Source organism: Microtus pennsylvanicus, chromosome 2, assembly GCF_037038515.1.
Source record: "Microtus pennsylvanicus isolate mMicPen1 chromosome 2, mMicPen1.hap1, whole genome shotgun sequence".
In the NCBI taxonomy this organism is placed as follows: Eukaryota; Metazoa; Chordata; class Mammalia; order Rodentia; family Cricetidae; genus Microtus; species Microtus pennsylvanicus.
Genome location: NC_134580.1, coordinates 29,490,802 through 29,510,211, shown reverse-complemented (window position 1 = coordinate 29,510,211; position 19,410 = coordinate 29,490,802). Strand labels below are relative to the sequence as shown.

Genomic DNA, 19,410 nt, shown 5'->3' with positions numbered 1-19,410 from the left:
ATTCCAGAATGAGCTCTAGTGAAAGCTCATGAGAACAGACAAACCTAAAACCTCACCTTGCACGTCTACATTTATTTCACAGACACCCCTAAAGAAGCAGCTACAGGAGCAGCGAGCTCATTTCTGGGTGAGCTCTAAAAGACCTGACATGTATGAACATGCGAACACATGCTGAGTAAAGAATGCCTAGAGTACAGTGTAATGCAACTTCATCACTTTATTCAAATCTTCAAAATAGTCTTTATTCTACATTTTTAGTATAAAAAATCCACAAGTTAAGTGCACCACAGTGTAGAGAGACATACAACGCTGAACTTCCATAACAGTCGATGGTACAGTCAAACAATACATGTACAGAACACAAGATTTAGATGAACTGAAATGTCAGATAAAATAAAATCCAATCTCAGAAAACAAATCAAAATATTAAGGATCCCTGAAATATTAATCCTAATGAGATCTCACTGGACTCAAGTCATTTCATAGCGAGACATTCATGTGACCCTACTAACCAACCCATCACAGGAAAACTCCTGGGAACCCGAGTAGCTGCATCAGACACTCAGAAAACGAAAACCAAGTTTGATCCGAAACACCCTTAATTTGGCTTTAAAGCCAAGCTTTTTCATGTGTTTTCTTCTCTGCCCATCACTTTTAAAGAAACTTTTCTGGGACAGCTTACACTAAGAACTGTTGTTTAAGTTCAGGTTTGGCACCACAGCAAGTCTGGGTTCGTGGTGATGCAGAGACGGCCTACGAGGTGGGTCCTAAAGGTCCCCTCACCTTCTCCTGGAGATACACAAAACCCAAAGAAACGGGTCTGTGCTCAGGGCACAGGGGGCTTCAGAGGATCCTTATGAAGACAGTTAAAAATGGCAAGTGGGACAGGTGCACGCGAGAAGGGCCGAGTGACTGGCTTTCTGTCTTGCACCACTGATTTGATGGAAGACGGAGGACAGGGTGGGCTGGTGGGAAGGAAAAGGCAGACAGCTAATGCGTTTCATTTAACAACTACTATAAATCAAAGACTTAAAGGAGATTAAAGACCAATCAGAATAATTTGGCAACTTTAATTCTTAGGAAGATCAAAGTTCCCTCCAAACCTAATTTGATGTTTTATTACTAAAAGCGAAGACCAGGATGGTACAGTGTTACTCCAGAGGAGTTAGGGAAGAGCCTCGGGGCTGCTTCATCCACATTCATTTGAAGAATGGAGGCCTCCCTACCTCAAAATGCTCTAGGGAGGGACTGCTACCCTTACATGGTTCCTTATTAAATTTGAAAAGTGCCTCAAAGTTTGGACACCAGAAAGACACCCCCAAAAACATGTGTCTAAACTGCAACTTGAGGTTAATATGACTAAAGCAGTTACATCGTGAGAAGTGCTGAAGGTACGTGATGTCTTTCCTGGCACAGGCGTGGCCACGGTTCTTCACCAAATGGTGTAGCCACCATCTGAGCCACCCATGAAGAAGTTTCCCTTGCGCTGAGTCACAAGGACGTTGGCTCCCTGCATGACTGCAAGCTGAGCAGCATTGGGAGGGCATCCAGGGGGTGGAGGCTAGAAGGAAAGGACAAGGACAGTGGGCAAAGAGGAGGAGCACAAGGGAAGCAGATGCCTCAAAAAGGTGGCAGTGAGCCAACCAGTAACTTTTTTTTGCAGGGGTGGGGTGGGCTATCCCAGGGTCTCACTATGTAACCCTAACTTGCCTGCTTCTTGCTTTGTAGCCCAGGCTGACCCCTGCCTCAGCCTCCCACTGTGGGATTATAGGCATGTGCCACACACCAAGCAACCACCATTTAAAAAGGAGCTAATTCTGACAGCTTGTCACCATCTGAATCCAGACACAGACGGGAGGGAGCCTGTCACTCACCAGTGTTCCTGCCCTAAGGTGTAGACTGTCCCCAGGAGAACCACTGCAAGTCACAGTTCGAAAACAGCAAAAACAGCCCGCGGGGTCTCTTGTGGGCTTTGCGTGCATTTGTTCATGGAACAGGAGAGCACTCTATATCCAAGCAAATGCTCTACCACTGGGTTGCCCCTCAGCAATTGCAGACTTGTAACAGCACTGTAACACTTAAGAGCCACTGACCACATCACTCCACTTCACTCTAGAATGTGGCTCCTCAAAGATGGCCTTTGCTAGAACCCCACATACTAGAGCACTGAGCAGGAGGAACTGGTAACTAACACCTACTTACTAGGGATTATGCATTCTACTTTTTTAATCACCTGGGTTCCTGGTACATTCCATCCTTGTGGTAGATATTAAGAGTGTATGGACTTAATAAGGAGCGTTCACTGTGCCCACGCCAATGAAAAAGAAGCCAGCAGGCTTTTGTTTTTTGAGACAGGGTTTCTCTGTCTAACAGTCCTGACTGTCCTGAAACTCCCTCTGTAGACCAGACTGGCCTTGAATTCAGAGATCCACCTGTCTCTGCCTCGAGAATACTGGGATTAAAGGAGTGCGCCACCACTGCCCAGCTAGCTAGCAGTATCTTACTAAGGCAAGAAAACAAATGATTAATTCCAAAACCAAAGGACGTGTCACATTTCCGCCTAGGAGACAGCAGCTGCTGTGCCAACCCTGACCATTACTGTCCACGGATGGTGAGAGAAGGAATATCGCTTCCAGTTAGCCCATACTCACAGGAATGTTGCCAGCGGTAGCGCCAGTACCAAATCTGGCACCTGCATCATACCCTCCTTCTACCAGCACTGCTGAGCCAGGTGGATAGATGGGACCGACTGGATAGTAAGCCATGGGGATAGTGGAGCCTAAAGGCCCAACAGCCACAGACTGGGCCATAGGCAGATACAGAGAGGTGCCAGGAAACGCAGCTGACATGGTGGGGACTGTGGCAGCCCCTGGATGAACAAAGCTTGGACGATAGAGCTAAAAGAGGCAGAGGAGAAGGCAGAATGTTACTTTGTGACATCCCTATTTGAAATGTCTTCATCAAGTCTTACTGGTACCTTCAACTGTAGTGGAGGATGACCTTGAACTCCAGATCCTTCCTTCACCTTGACTGGTGGAATTACAAGCCCTTGCCACCAAACCCAGTTCACACAGTGCTGGGGATCAAATCCAGGGCTTAGTGCATGCTAAGCAAGCACTCCACCAAACCAGCTACATCTCCAACCCCTTGGATGGTTCTGGTGACAAGGCTTGGTTATATAGCCCAAGACAGCCCTGAAATCAGAATCCTCCTGCCTCAGCCTCCCAAGTGCTGGACTACCAGCCTGTACCATCATGCTTGGCTCCTAAGTCCATTCTCAGTTCTTCGTGTGTACAGATCACTGTGTTAGAGTCACTGGCACACAATAACACAACAGTCTCCTGGGTCACCTGTTGTTCAAGGGACCCAACTTCACCTTAATGTCAGCATGTATCGAATAACATAATCAAACAGCACAATTCCAATGGTGATCACCACCCTTCTGTCTGTGGGGCCCACGGGTGTCCTCAACTAGTTCAAAGTCTAGCAAGCTGCAGTACCTCTGAGTACGCCGGTGGAGCGTCTGTGTAGGGTGGAGCCTGAGGAAGGTGTAAGGTCTGAGGGTATACTGGATTCCCAGGAGGTTGCACAGGGTAGGTAGGCTGTGTTGGATATTGACCTGGAACACAAAAGGGGGAGGTGCTGTCTGTCAAACTGGGGGGGGGGGGGTGGCAGACAGGAGAGATGGCCCACTGGTTAAGACAAAGTGCTGCTCTTCCTGAGGCCCCAAGTTCTGTTCCCAGCGTCCTCAAATGGCACAACCTCCTTTCGACTCGAGCACCCCTCTGTGAGCGCCTCACTCACACAGACGCAGACACAAACTTAAAGCAAGGCTGCAAACAGAGCCACCAGCTGGGCAGGACGCACAGTGTAGCTAACTTGGTGGAGTCGCGCAGGGGACGACAGATTGCCATACAGCGCCTAATTTCTTGGAGCCAAGAAAAGCAGGGAGGGCTGTCTGCACCCTCACGGGGCTCTGACGGGGCAGAAAAGGCGCTGTTCCCAGCATACTGATGACGGAATCAAGCCTAACTTGGCCGTGTCCCCTTCCCGATGAAGGACAGGTCTGGGGACCTGTCCCCGAGGTTCTGGACCGCCGGTGTCTTAGGGGACTTCTACTTTGGGCTGTTCTCAATCCAGACTGTTTTCCTCCCAGATTCCTACTCAGAGTCGACTTCCTAACGAGAGGATGGAGCCAGCCGTGCAGAGGGCGGCGGGAGGGGTGTTCTGGGGACGGCACAAGCACGGGGACCGTGAGACCTGGTCCTGCGGAGGGCGGGCGGCGAGGGGGCCGGAGCCGCGGAGCCGGCACCTCACTAGTTAAGGCCGCCAAGGCCTGTTGTTCCGAAGCGCGGCGCCCCGCCTCCGCCGGCCCGCCATTGGCCTCCCCACAGCCCTGCTCTAGCTCCCCATTCGCTCCAGCGGGTGCCCGTCACGGAAAAGCCCCCCCACCTCACACACAGCCCGCGGCTCCAAACTGCGCCACCGAGTTTATGGGGGCCAGAAGAGCCGAGCGGCGGCGGCGCGGGGGAGGGGGCGGGCACGTCAGGTGCGGCCTGGCTCCCGGTCCCCTAAGGAGAAGCGCGGCCCGGCCCGCCGCGAGCCCGTGGCCCCCCGGGCCCGCTCGCCCCGGACCAGCCCGCCTCCCCGACTGTCCCCGCCACCCCCCGGCCTTGCCTTTGCTGTTCATGGTGGCTGCGGGTCCGCTTCGACTCGGCGTCGCGGACGGTTATTTTTTTCGTCCTTTTCCTGTTCGGAGTCGCTTCCGTGTCACGTGACGCCCGTCCACTCTGCGTCAGTCGACACCCGAGCGCTCTGCCGCCGGAAGCCCCGCCCCCTCGCGAGGCCGCCGCGCGGCGGAGAGGGCGAGCGCGGCCCCGCCCTGATGGCGGCGCTGTCTCGGGGCGGCGCTCGCTCCGCGGCCCCCCACTCGCGAGCCCCGGGTCCTCCCTCGCGGCGTGTCTGGAGACGACGCCCAGCCCCCGCCTGCCGCGCCTTCCCGCGGGCGCCCCAGCGCCCCTCGCCGCGCTGACGTAGACCGGCCCCCGCCAGCCAGGGTTGCGCGCGCAGCCGGCACCTGCACCTGCCGCCCGCCCGAGGTGACCTGAAACCCTTTCCCTGCAGACGGCCGAGCGCGTCACCTCTCAGTTGTCCTGGAGAGTGAAGGGGACGTCTTTCCGGGCAGGGTTGTTTCCTCGTTCCAGCGTGACTGCTGAGCTGTTGCGCACGTCTGGAGTCGGCGGTCGCGGACCGATCTGTAGTTTGTTCTCCGTGGTAGTTGACGTGGGTGGAGAGCTGCTGGGTGAGACCGTGGAGTGGAGAGACGCCCGTAGATATCACAGCCCCGATAGATCCTCTGCGGGTGCTCGGGAGGCACAGGCAGACGGATCTCCGTGAGTTCGAGGCCAGCCTGGTCCTCAGAGTGAGTTCCAGGACAGCCAGGGCTACACAGAGAAACCCCGTCTCGAACATCTCCCCCCACCCCCAACCCAGCGCCCCGAAAGCACCCTGACTGATGACCCGTCCTCACTCCTACCCAGTCATCCCCGCCTTTGTCTCCAGTGACTGACTTATTGGAAATGCAGTTTGATCCAGGCCGCACAGCAGCTCCGGGCAAGCTGCTTCTTTCCGCGCCCTCATTCTCCAATAGCGTTAATCCAGGGGAGCTGGAGAGAGGCTCAGCAGTTAAGAACACTGCTCTTCAGAGGCCCCTATCGTGTTCGGATCCCACACCTTCTGGACCCTGCCAGATGCACATGGGTGCCGTATGTCACACAGACACATGCATAAATAATAAATACTCGAGAAAGCCAATCTAAAGAGACAGGTTACAGACTCAGGTTTTGTGTCCTGACTCCCAGGTTCCGGGTCAGTGTTTGCATTTTGTTTTCCTATCACCCAGTGTTTCCACCGACAAGGTTGCACTAAAGACTGTTTCAGAATTCTTTTAGGTATTTTGAAAAAGTCCCTTTAAGTGCATTATAAATTTGATTCAGATTAAATTAGTATCCTAAAGCCAGTGACATTTGTGTATCTGAAAGCAAAACACCCACACACACATAGTAAATAAAATAATAATAAAAGCAACATCGACAAATAAAAATCCAGGTACTGCTACAGGGAGGTCCTTCCCAGGACCAGGGGCTCATGAAGAAAGGGTTAATTTGATGTCCGGGCCCTCCAGGGCGTGGTGCCGTCTGGTTGGTCATCCCTCTGCTAGGTGTCTGGTGTTCGCCTTCAGTCCAACGCGGAGCCTAGATAGAGGCAGGCGTGCCGCCTAGTGAGCTACCACGGTGAAGGGGCTGCAGGTCGCCGCCTTCTCCACCAGGTGGGGCGAAGGAACAACTGGCTACTTTCTTGGACAGACGGGAGGATCCATGTTTCTCTTTTTGTTTTGTTTTGTTTTGTTTCGGTTGTTTTTTTTTTTTGAGACAGGGTTTCTCTGTGAGCCCTGGATATCTTGGAGCTCGCTCTGTGGACCAGGCTGACCTAGAACTCAGAGATCTGCCTGCCTCTGCCTCCCGAGTGCTGGAACTAAAGGTGCGGCTTTTTACCGAATGCCCACTGTGTCAGGCCCGGGGGCGCACTAGAGAAACGGCGTGGAAGACGAAGCAGAGCCCCTGTGGTTCTGAAACTTAAGGCCTAGAAAAGTCAAGGTAATGACCTACAATGGTTAGTCAGCTTATGGACCATCCGCGATGCTAGGGAAGCGCATAGATGAGCGCCTGCCTGCTCTTGTCTACGTGGTTTTCTGGGGAGTGGGAGTATGGTGCCTGAGATCTAGGATTCATAGCCACTAAATAAGTGGAGAGGGTCCCTGGGAAAGGGAGGACGTCACTTCTGCTAGAGATAAGACGGTGTTCATTGTGGGGATGGGCCATGAAAATGGGGCAGTATGGCCAGATCACAGAAGTGAGAACAGCTCGCTACCGGTAAGAGATGAAGGTGACAAAGCAGAAGCCAGGCCATGCAGAGCCCAGGTCAGAACCTGTGTGAAGACAAGGCAGTCTGTCCTAAGGGCCCTGACACCCTCTGCTGACCTCTGAGAGCACATGGTGTACATACATTCATTCATGCAAAGAAAACACACATATAATAAAAATAAATCTTTAAAAAAGGAAATAAGGAAAAAGCACATGAAATTGGAAGGGAATCCAAGGGGTGAGTAAGGGAGGAATTAGGGAGCAGATTTTATCAAAGCACATTTTATACATGTATAAAACCCTCAAGCAATTTAAAAATATCAATAACTGGGTATAATGGGCACATCTTTAATCACAGCACTTGGAAGGCAGATTCTGGATGAACAACGGAAATCAACACATCCTCCCTCCTTCCCTCTGTTTATCATCTGTCTGTCTGTCCGTCCGTCTGTCTGGTATTATCTAATAGTTTCCACACTATGATCTACTCACTTGCTCCAGGCACTACAGCGTGGAGACACTTTGTCCGGGCTGTTCCAGGTGTGACAGACACTTGCTGGGTATTTCTGTAGAACCAACAAAAGAATGAAAGCAGAGGCAGGAGGATGTCTCTGACTTTGAGGCTAGCCTGGTCTACATAGAGAGTTCCAGGCCAAACATGGCTACATAGTGTGATCTTGTTCGGGGGGTAATAATAATACTGAGATGAAGAAGGGAAGAAGTCAAAGATGATTGCTAATGAACTCTTAGTGTGGCCTGGAGTAGATCGTGGAAGGAAAATCACAGCATAATTCAGTAAATGCTGCTCTAGAGGTCAGTCAGCTGCGACATGAGGCTGCTAAAAATGATGGCTTGTCCTCTAAAGGTTCACGTGTTGGAAGCTTGGTCCCTAGTGTCAGCCGACATGGGGGCGGGGGGCCTGAGGAGGCAGGGCAAGAGTGAGTCGTTATAAACTCAGACCACTGGCATGCTTGCCGGTCCCCTTTCGGGGTGTGTGGCAGCCGGTGGGCCTACATGCTATTTGTACCCTCACACCACAATCCTGGGCCAAACAAACGTGATAAATCAACCCCTCTCAGGTGCTCCTCACAGCAGTACCAAGCCGGCTGCACAGTGACCCTTCCTGCTGGCCTTCTAGTCTCAGCTAGTCTGTTGGAGGTCTTTGTTTGTTTGTTTGTTTGTTTAAATGTGCCTTTATTAAGCAACAAAGCGTGTTGTGTTCATCCTTGTGTGACGGAGAATATAACAGTCTCCCATTTCTCAGACCCAAAGGAAGGCTGGATCTCTGGGAAGCATCCACAGGCTCTTTGAAGGAGTCCTTTCAAAGTTCTGGCTGGCCTTTGTGTATAAGGGAACAGCTATTACCGGATGTATGGTGGGAAACGGAGCCTTCTCTCCTAGGCTTAGCAAGACATTTTAGGAAAGGCACGGGCCCCCTGTGCAGAATAAAGTTCAAGTACTAAGTGCACGGGCAGCCTAGTGGGTCCTGCCTGGGCAGGGCTTCTTCCCTGTGGGTTTTTGTCGGTATTTTCTCTCTGAAATCTCAACCTTGAAGGGTCCAAGAATAAGAGTATAAAAATGTAGATTCCAGAAATAGGAATGTAGAAATAAAGAAATATAAAGTTATAAGTCTAGGAGAATGAGAACAGACTGTCAGCAGCTCTCTCAGCAGCTTGAGGATTAATTATTACAGTGAGTTACTCTGCTTTACAACCCATAGCTCTGTTTACAAGGCCAAAGCATCTCTCTGCAAACTAAGAGCTAGCCTACAGATATGAGCTGAGTCAACTTTTAGGCAATAGATATTTGACTTCTGGGTTACGTATTTTCCCTGCTATGTGAAACTGGCAGCTGTTATTCTTTCAGTCCCTGCCCTAGCCACGCCCACTCCTTTTTTACCTCTGACCTCCACCGCCATCTCTCTCTCTCTTCTGTTCTCTCCCGGTGTACACACAGGGCTTTGTCTCTCCTCTCCTTCTCTCTCTCTCTCTCTCCCTCTCTCCTGTAATAAATATTTTAGCTTTATGCCTATTTTTGTGTCTATGTGTCTGTTACCCACCGCATGCCCTCCCACTGGTGGGAAACTGTAGCCACTTGTCGCATGGCGGGCTCCGCCATCCCACCTAGGGATCTTGCAGGTACCGACAACCATCTCTTCGGGGCTAGCAGCTGCACAGCAAACATCTTAGAAAATCTTAGGAATAAAAGCAGCATCAAAGGGAAGAGCACAGGGCTTCAGTAAACACCACCTGGAAGTACCAAGGAAGATAGTAGATTAAGTACAAACACGAGTTTAACTGAAAAACTCTGTTAATGGAGACTGTAAAGTAAGGTAGTCTGTATCTGAGTTTTATTTTTTTTTAAACATTTTATTTATTACATGGTGTTATGCCTGCATGCATGTATACCTGCATGCCAGAAGAGGGCACCAAATCTCATTATAGGTGGTTGTGAGCCACCATGTGGTTGCTGGGGATTGAACTCAGGACCTCTGGAAGAGCAGCCATCTCTCCAGCCCCTGAGTTTTATTTTGAGATTGTAAAAATTCCTTTGTTCAGACCTAATACTTGGCGCCCCTACTATAAAAAGGTGGGTTCAGAAATGGGCCTTTGCTACAGCCTTACAAAACCCATCTTGGGCTGTGGTCTCAGCTAGCTGATAAGCTTTTTGTGCCCCAAAAAGATTTCTTGTTTTATTTTTTTCCTGGATTCTGGTTTCTGGAATAAAGTTTGCTTCTAGTTTATTAGACTTTTGTGGTCTATCCCCCCTGGACCCAACAAGCCCCTTGCATTAGAACTGCTTAAGCCTTATTTAAAATGCAAGTTAAATTGAATGATCTTGATGTATATTAAGATTTGCTGGTTTGGGGGTTGAGGTTTGACTTTATTATATGAGGAGTGGTGTGTGTGTGTGTGTGTGTGTGCGCGCGTGCGCGCGCACGCGCGCTCTGTGTGGGGTGTGGTGTATGTCTGGGGGTGTTGTCTGTATGTGGTGTGTTTGGGTGTATGTGTTCTGTGTATGGTATATGTGGTATGTGCATGGTAGTGAGGTGTCATGGTGTGTGGTATGTGTGCTGTGTATGTTCCAGAGTTACCTGCAGCACTCAGAAGAACAGAACTTGCTTCTTGCTCTGCTTGTCAATCTGCCCAGGAGACTTTTGGAACTCGCCTTCCCTAGACAATTTCACACTCTTACAAGGTCACTAGTACCTCTTCCCTGTCACACAAACCCCCATTAATAAATAAAAGTTAAAAATAAAAGTTTTTAAGAACAGGGCCTGGTTAGGTATGGTAGTGCATGCCTTTAGTCCCAGCACTCAGGAGGCAGAGGCAGATGGATCTCTGTGAGTTCGAGGCCAGCCTGGTCCAGAGAGTGAGTTCCAGGACAGCCGGGACTGTTACATAGAGAAAAAAGGGCAGGACTTGGAAAGCAGTTGTTCTTCCGGAGGGCCAGAATTCTGTTCCCAGCGCTCACATAGGCAGCCACCTCTAACTCCAACTCTAGGGAACATGATGCCTTCTCCTGACCTCCTCAGGCAACCATACACATAAACTGCACACACCCATATACATATGCCTGTAAAATAAAAATGTTTGTTTTATTTTAATTTGTTTTGTTCATGACAATGTCTTGGTATATATCTAGCCTGAATTCACTATATGAGTGAGCCGGCCACAAATGCACAGAAATTCGATTGCTTCTATCTCTGAGTGCTGGAATTAAAGGCATGCACCAGCACACCTGGAAAATAAATCTTTTTTTTTTTTTTTGGTTTTTCGAGACAGGGTTTCTCTGTGGTTTTGGAGCCTGTCCTGGAACTAGCTCTGTAGACCAGGCTGGTCTCGAACTCACAGAGATCAGCCTGCCTCTGCCTCCCGAGTGCTGGGATTAATGTGCCACCACCGCCTTGGAAAATAAATCTTAAAAAAAAATCTGAGTTCAAGGACAGTCTGGTCTACAGAGTGAGTTCCAGGACAGCCAGGGATACGCAGAGAAACCCTGTCTCTGAAAAACCAAAAAAAAAGGAGGAAAGGAAAAAAAAAGATGAACTTTTCTCTAGTCGCTAGGGGAAGAATCCATGCAATCTGTGGACCTCACCAAGAGCTCCAGGCTAAGACCACCTGCCCAGGGAGTGGCCAAAGCTAACAAGAGACAGAGTCAATGGAGGACTTTGGGGATAGAAGTGAGGAAAATCTTACCTCCCACTTCAGTTCCTCCTATATATTAGAGATGAAACCTTCAAGACGGAGGGGGTGCTATATTCCCAGCACCCCAGAGAGGCTAAGGTGAGAGGATCAGGATAGAGAGCCCAGCCTGAGCTACACAGTAAGATCCTATCTCCAAAACCAATAAACAAAAGCCATAAACCAAACCTAAATAAACAAGGAAAAAAAAGTGAGCCCTGGATTTCAGGGCTTTTTCTCCTTGTAACTTGCAAAGCCCCCAAGGTTAAACATGGCTCATGTTTTTACAGACGCTGTGACTTGAGAGCTCTGATCTCCAGGCTGAAGAATAGCAAGTGTTTAGAGGACTTGTTCAGCATTCACAAGGCCCTATTTGATCCCTGCAAAAAAAACAAAACAAACCTTTATCTGTTTAGCTTTTCACACTAGCAAGTGGCCATATCCAGACTAGAAGCGAGACCTGAGAGCCTGTCACAACTACAGTGTCTCAGTTGTCCTGTGACAATGGAGGCTACCAGGAGCCCACTCACAAGAAAGACCAGACATGGTGGCATGATGGAGGTGGGCCTCGTATCTTATCTGTTGCTTTCATTGGTTAATTAATAAAGAAAACTGCTTGGCCTGATAGGACAGAAAATTAGGTAGGCGGACTAAACAGAACAGAATGCTGGGAGAAAGAAGCCAAGTCAGGCAGTCGCCATGATTCTCCCACTCCAGACAGACGCAGGTTAAGATCTTTCCTGGTAAGCCAGCTCGTGGTGCTACACAGAATATTAGAAATGGGTTAGATCAATATGTAAGAGCTAGCCAATAAGAGGTTAAAACTAATGGGCCAAGCAGTGTTTAAAAGAATACAGTTTCCATGTAATTATTTTGGGGCATAAGCTAGCCAGGCGGCCGTGAGCTGGGGCAGCAGGAACACAGCCTGCTGCACAGCTCCCTTCAACAGTGGCACACAGCTGTAATCCCAACAGTTGGAAGGCTGAGGCAGAAAGTTAAAAAATCAGCCTCCTGGCTGGAATGATGACTCTATGGTAAGAGTGCTGGCAATTCTTCTGGAGGACCTGGATTTAGTTCCTAGAACCAACACGGTGGCTCACAACCATCCTTGACACCAGTGTCTGGGGGCCAGCACCCTCTCCCGGTGTCTAAGAGAGCCAGGCCCACATGCGGAGCATGTACACACATGCCAGTGGGGGCCACAAGAGGGCACTGTATCTCCTGGACTTACAGGAGGTGGTGAACTGTCATGTTGGTGCTAGGAATTGAACCCTGTTCCTCTGGAAGAGCAACAATTGCTCTTAACCACTGAGCTTATCTCCAACCCAGTAAAATAAATCTGGAGGAGCAGCCGCTGGCCTGGAGGAAGAACAAAGGAAAACACAAATAATAAAATCATCTGGACTGTGGTGGTGTACACCTTTAATTCCAGCACTCAGGAGGCAGAGGCAGGCGGATCTTTGAGTTTGAGGCCAACATGGTCTACAGAGTGGGTTTCAGGACAGCCAGGGATGTTACACAGAGAAACCCTGTCTCAAAAAAACAATAAATGAATGAATAAATAAAGAAATTCAGTTCATGGAAAGCACAGTTTTATGAAATGCTTCTATTGCAGTGATAGCATCTCTTTTATTGTTCTGAGGATTTGGGAAGACAGGATTCTTGCACATGGTGCAAGGAAGGACACAGGCCCAGTGCACGATCCGGTCCTCAGCTTCTCCATAACTCCATTTTCTCTTCATCTCAGTCTCTCATACTGAACATTATATCTACCTCAGGGACTTCCTGTGAGGACTGGACAAAGGGATAATAATATCCATCTGCTTTGGTTTGTTTGCTAATGTCTTTACGCACACAGCCATCTCGCGGGATTCTTTTAAAAAGCTGCTTCCCTCTGTAACCCAGGCTAGCCTCCTGTGTTAGCGTCCTCAGTCCTGAGGTTACCAACATGTGACACAAACAGGCACACAGGCAGGTGGGTCTCTGGGAGTTTGAGTCCAGCCTGCTCTACACAGTGAGTGCCAGGACAGCCAGAGCTGTTACACAGAGAGACTCTGTCTCAAAAAGAGAAAGGAAAAGAAAGAAAGAAAGAAAGAAAGAAAGAAAGAAAGAAAGAAAGAAAGAAAGAAAGAAAGAAAGAAAGAAAGAGCAACTCCAGGCTCTGCTTTTTGTTTTCTTTTGACAGCACTGAGGGCTGGGTTTGGATCCTCTTGAATGCTATGAAGTGGTCTACCTCTGTCACTAAGCTGCTGTCACCTCCCCAGCTCAGGAATCCCTCACACACAGACACACACCTTTTATTGATTGATTTTTTTGAAACAGTCTTGAATTTTGGTCTTCCTGTCTCAAACCGTGGAACAGCTGGGATTACATGGGATTACAGGCATACACCACCAGACCCAGGCCAGACTCATTTATTTGTATTTTATTTGCTTATTGTTTTAATTTTTAATTTTAGTTTTATTTGTGCATATATGTCTGTATATGTATATGCACCCTAGGCGGCCAGAAGAGGGCATCAGATCCCTTGGAGCTGGACTTCCAAGCACTTGTAACCTGCCTAATGTGAGTACTGGGAATTGAATCCATGACCAATGCAAGAGCAGCAAATGCTATTAACCATTCTTTTTACATTTTTGTCTAAAATTAGAAGTGTGTGTGTGTGTGTGTGTGTGTGTGTGTGTGTGTGTGTGTGTACACATAAGTGTAGGTGTCCATGGTGGATGGAGTGCTAGATCACCCTGGAGCTGAAGTTACAGGTGGTTGTGAGCATCCCACAAGTATACCGGGAACCAACTTAGGTTCTCTACAAGAGCAATGCATGATCTTAATAGCTAAAACACTGCTTCAATCCCTCGTTTTCCTTTCCCTTTTTCCTTTTTTTGTTTTGGTTTTTCAAGACAGAGTTTCTCTGTGTGACAACCCTAGCTGTCCTGGAACTCACTTTGTAGATCAGGCTGGTCTCAGACTCACCGAGACCCATCTGCCTCCTGAATGCTGGAATTAAAGGTATTAATTTTTATTTTTATTTATTAATTGGTGTATACTTCTTTTAATAAATGCTTTTTTATTTATTTTGAGACAAAGTCTCACTATGTAGCCTTGGCTGGCCTGGAACTTGCTTTTTAGACTAGGCTGACCTTGAATTCATATAGATCTGCCTGCCTGCTAGGATTAAAGTCAGGTAACACCACACCCGACTGTTTTCCTTTGTTGGAAGCAGAGCCTATGTAGCCCTGGCTAGCCCATGTAGACCAGGCTGGTCCTGCTCACTAACAGATACTTCAGCAGTTATCATCAGCTACAAAGTTTTGTTGCAACCGTTCTTCTGTTGCGTGACAGGTGTCCCCAGTTAGGCAAGATGGTGCTCAGCTGTGATTCCTGCATGGGGGCTGACGTCACAAGATGGTGCAGCTGTGATTCCTGCATGGGGGCTGACGTCACAAGATGGTGCAGCTGTGATTCCTGCACGGGGGCTGACGTCACAAGATGATGCGCAGCTGTGATTCCTGCATGGGGGCTGACGTCACAAGATGGTGCAGCTGTGATTCCTGCACGGGGGCTGACGTCACAAGATGGTGCACAGCTGTGATTCCTGCACGGGGGCTGACGTCACAAGATGATGCGCAGCTGTGATTCCTGCACGGGGGCTGACGTCACAAGATGGTGAGCAGCTGTGATTCCTGCATGGGTGCTGACATCACAAGATGGTGAGCAGCTGTGATTCCTGCATGGGGGCTGACATCACAAGAAGACGCAGCTGTGATTCCTGCATGGGGGCTGACATCACAAGATGGTGCAGCTGTGATTCCTGCATGGGGGCTGACGTCACAAGATGGTGCAGCTGTGATTCCTGCATGGGGGCTGACGTCACAAGAAGACGCAGCTGTGATTCCTGCATGGGGGCTGACGTCAGAAGATGATACACAGCTGTGATTCCTGCACGGGGGCTGACGTCACAAGAAGACGCAGCTGTGATTCCTGCATGGGGGCTGACGTCACAAGATGGTGCAGCTGTGATTCCTGCATGGGGGCTGACGTCACAAGAAGACGCAGCTGTGATTCCTGCATGGGGGCTGATGTCACAAGATGGTGAGCAGCTGTGATTCCTGCATGGGGGCTGACATCACAAGATGGTGAGCAGCTGTGATTCCTGCATGGGGGCTGACGTCACAAGAAGACACAGCTGTGATTCCTGCATGGGGGCTGACGTCACAAGAAGACGCAGCTGTGATTCCTGCATGGGGGCTGACATCACAAGATGATGGTGCAGCTGTGATTCCTGCATGGGGGCTGATGTCACAAGATGGTGCAGCTGTGATTCCTGCATGGGGGCTGACATCACAAGATGGTGAGCAGCTGTGATTCCTGCATGGGGGCTGACGTCACAAGATGGTGCACAGCTGTGATTCCTGCATGGGGGCTGACGTCACAAGATGGTGAGCAGCTGTGATTCCTGCATGGGGGCTGACATCACAAGATGATGAGCAGCTGTGATTCCTGCACGGGGGCTGACATCACAAGATGGTGAGCAGCTGTGATTCCTGCATGGGGGCTGACATCACAAGATGGTGCAGCTGTGATTCCTGCATGGGGGCTGACGTCACAAGATGGTGCAGCTGTGATTCCTGCACGGGGGCTGACATCACAAGATGGTGAGCAGCTGTGATTCCTGCATGGGGGCTGATGTCACAAGATGGTGAGCAGCTGTGATTCCTGCATGGGGGCTGATGTCACAAGATGGTGCAGCTGTGATTCCTGCATGGGGGCTGACATCACAAGAAGACGCAGCTGTGATTCCTGCATGGGGGCTGACGTCACAAGATGGTGCAGCTGTGATTCCTGCATGGGGGCTGACATCACAAGATGGTGAGCAGCTGTGATTCCTGCATGGGGGCTGATGTCACAAGATGGTGCAGCTGTGATTCCTGCATGGGGGCTGACGTCACAAGATGGTGCAGCTGTGATTCCTGCATGGGGGCTGACGTCACAAGATGGTGCAGCTGTGATTCCTGCATGGGGGCTGACATCACAAGATGGTGCAGCTGTGATTCCTGCATGGGGGCTGACATCACAAGAAGACGCAGCTGTGATTCCTGCATGGGGGCTGACATCACAAGAAGACGCAGCTGTGATTCCTGCATGGGGGCTGATGTCACAAGATGATACACAGCTGTGATTCCTGCACGGGGGCTGATGTCACAAGATGGTGCAGCTGTGATTCCTGCATGGGGGCTGACGTCACAAGATGGTGCAGCTGTGATTCCTGCATGGGGGCTGATGTCACAAGATGATACACAGCTGTGATTCCTGCATGGGGGCTGACATCACAAGATGATACACAGCTGTGATTCCTGCATGGGGGCTGATGTCACAAGATGATACACAGCTGTGATTCCTGCACGGGGGCTGATGTCACAAGATGGTGCAGCTGTGATTCCTGCATGGGGGCTGACATCACAAGAAGACGCAGCTGTGATTCCTGCATGGGGGCTGACATCACAAGAAGACGCAGCTGTGATTCCTGCATGGGGGCTGATGTCACAAGATGATACACAGCTGTGATTCCTGCACGGGGGCTGATGTCACAAGATGGTGCAGCTGTGATTCCTGCATGGGGGCTGACGTCACAAGATGGTGAGCAGCTGTGATTCCTGCACGGGGGCTGACGTCACAAGATGGTGCGCAGCTGTGATTCCTGCACGGGGGCTGACGTCACAAGATGATACACAGCTGTGATTCCTGCACGGGGGCTGACGTCACAAGATGGTGCAGCTGTGATTCCTGCACGGGGGCTGACGTCACAAGATGGTGCAGCTGTGATTCCTGCATGGGGGCTGACGTCACAAGATGGTGCAGCTGTGATTCCTGCATTGGGAGGTTGATTGCCACAAGTCTGAGGCCAGCCTGACCTACATAGAATGTTCCAGGACAACTTGAGTGTTGTAGCAAGACCCTCTTTCCCTCCTTGCCCCCCTCCCCAAAAGGGAGCAGCACTCCAGCTATTCCTGGAGCATCTTGCCTGTGGGAACAGGAGTCAGCAATGGATGCCGCTGAATTCTGCCGATTTACTTCCTGCTCAGCTCCTTCCTTTCCTTTCACATCTGCATGTCAGGGATAAGATTTTCCTCTCACAGTATTTTTCCGTGGAAATGTAGCGACTTATCAGAGAAGAGAGAGGAAGGACAAAAGCCCACCTTTTTTTAACAGTTCAACCAACAACCTCATTTTCTTGCAACAGTTGAAGGGAGCTTCTTATGAATAATGGATGATTGCCTGATGAATATGCACAGCCCATTATGCCTGTGAGGTCTGGTAAATTATTTATGAGCTAAAATGTTCCTCACCTTGTCACTGTACAAAAACTTAAAAAAAAAAACGAAAACCCACAGCATATTTCCCCTTTGAATTACAGGGAGATCTGTCAGAGCCGGTGACGGCAATGCAACTTTACATCACTGCTAAAATTAAATAGAAAGCCCTGCGTGTGCAGCTCTGAGAGGATATTAAACACGGAGCACGCTTTGGCTAGACTCCTTGCCTCATCCATGTTTTCTAAACTTCTAGGTCCTCACCTTTTTTGTGGGGGAGGGGGTTGAGACAGGGTTTCTCTGTAACTTTGGAGCCTGTTCTGGAACTAGCTCTTGTAGACCAGGCTGGCCTTGAACTCACAGAGTGATGGAATTAAAGCCACCACCGCCCAGCTCTGGTTCCTCACCTCCGCCTTGTGTTGTCACCAGAAAGGATTTTCGCCGGTCTCCTCATGGGGCTTCAGTCTGACCTGTGACCTATCTCCCTTGTTTTAGGAAAACTGGCCCTAACAGGGCGATGGTGGCGCACCCCTTTAATCCCAGCACTTGGGAGGCAGAGGCAGGCGGATCTCTGTGAGTTCGAGACCAGCCTGGTCTACAAGAGCTAGTTCCAGAACAGGCTCCAAAGCCACAGAGAAACCCTGTCTCCAAAAACCAAAAAAAAAAAAAAAAAGAAAGAAAAGAAAGAAAAAGGAAAACTGGCCCAGACTGCGTTGGCCATGCTCCGCTGTCTGCTCTTCACAGCGGAGAGGCCTCCTGGAGACTGACTTGAGCCTCCGCTGTGTCTCCTTTAGCTCACACCCTCTAAGCCACAGCACAGGGTATCCTTAGCCTTGGGGCGAGAAAGGGAAGGGCAAAGTTGCCCATGCAACTGAGGGAAGTGTTTGGAATACATTCATGGATCCTGGCAGAACTTGGCTTCTCTATGACATATTTAACATGGCTTGAAACTGGGTCAATTTTCAAGTAGTGGAAGGTGGGAACTCAAGGTTTATCTGCTAAGATTTCAGGGGCTTTTAAAGCAAGCACCGTGTCAATGAAGGCTCTCAGTGCTTGTCACAGGTTGGGTGCCTGTGGGAGATGAGGGAAGGACGGGAAAGTCCTTACTATCTGCCTTTTAGGCAAACCAGGTACATTTTCAAGAAACAGAGGTGCAGGCAAAAGGATCGGTGGGTAAAGGCGCTTGATGCTAGGCTCCCTACTGGAAATGGATTCCCCAGAATCCACTTACATGGCGGAAGAAGAGAACCAACTCCTATAACTTGTCCTCTTGCCCTCCGAAGGAGCACTCCGACACACCTCTCTCTCTGAGTAAATGTAACAAAAGAAACAGAATAAATGACCTACAAACTACAAATTATATTACAAAGTTATTGGGATAGTGATGTAATTAAAGCAAAAACCCCTTTACAACAATGTGGCATTTGGACTTAAGAAGGATTCTTAAAGAAAATAAATTTTCAGAACAGTTTGCCAGACACCCCCCGCCCCCCAAAATCCAATTAATTAGAAAGAATTCAAGATGTGTGACCCAGCCCCATGTGGGCCCCACCTACCTTCCAGCCCTCTTTTGGGCAATTCTTCTGTCACTTCCTGTGCTCTAGCCTGCTATATGCACAGTGTGACTTCTCTAGCCCTGTTCAGATATGAAATCCAAATCCACACAGGACCTTTGGGAGGTGCGTAGCTCATTGGTGCATCCAGAACATTTCCTAATCCCTCACCACCATGGGAGGTTACTGCCCATGAAGCAGGATCCTGGGTTCTGGGTCCACCATGATCTTCAACGCCCCCCAACCTCTTAAAATTTAGTGCTGAGACCACAGTTGTAATTAGTTAAGACTTATTTTTATTTATGTATTTGTATGTGTGCCAAGCATGTGCTAGTACCCACTAGGAAAAAGTTCCAGGTCCCCTGGAGCTGGAGTTCCAGGTGGTTGTGAGCCACCCTCTGTGGGTGCTGGGATCTGAACTCACCGAGAGCACCAGGAA

At 49.6% G+C, this 19,410-nt stretch overlaps 1 protein-coding gene across 1 annotated transcript; it reads right to left on the bottom strand.

The window, feature by feature from the left end:
* Nucleotides 1–199: 199 nt before the first annotated feature.
* On the bottom strand, nucleotides 200–5,065 carry Dazap2 (DAZ associated protein 2). Its single transcript, XM_075960682.1, has 4 exons — nucleotides 4,678–5,065; nucleotides 3,501–3,619; nucleotides 2,652–2,897; nucleotides 200–1,561 (listed from the first exon to the last, which is right to left on the bottom strand). The coding sequence occupies exons 1-4, from the start codon at nucleotides 4,688–4,690 to the stop codon at nucleotides 1,433–1,435; spliced, it is 507 nt and encodes a 168-aa protein (XP_075816797.1). The 5' UTR covers nucleotides 4,691–5,065; the 3' UTR covers nucleotides 200–1,432.
* Between the last annotated feature and the right edge of the window lie 14,345 nt (nucleotides 5,066–19,410).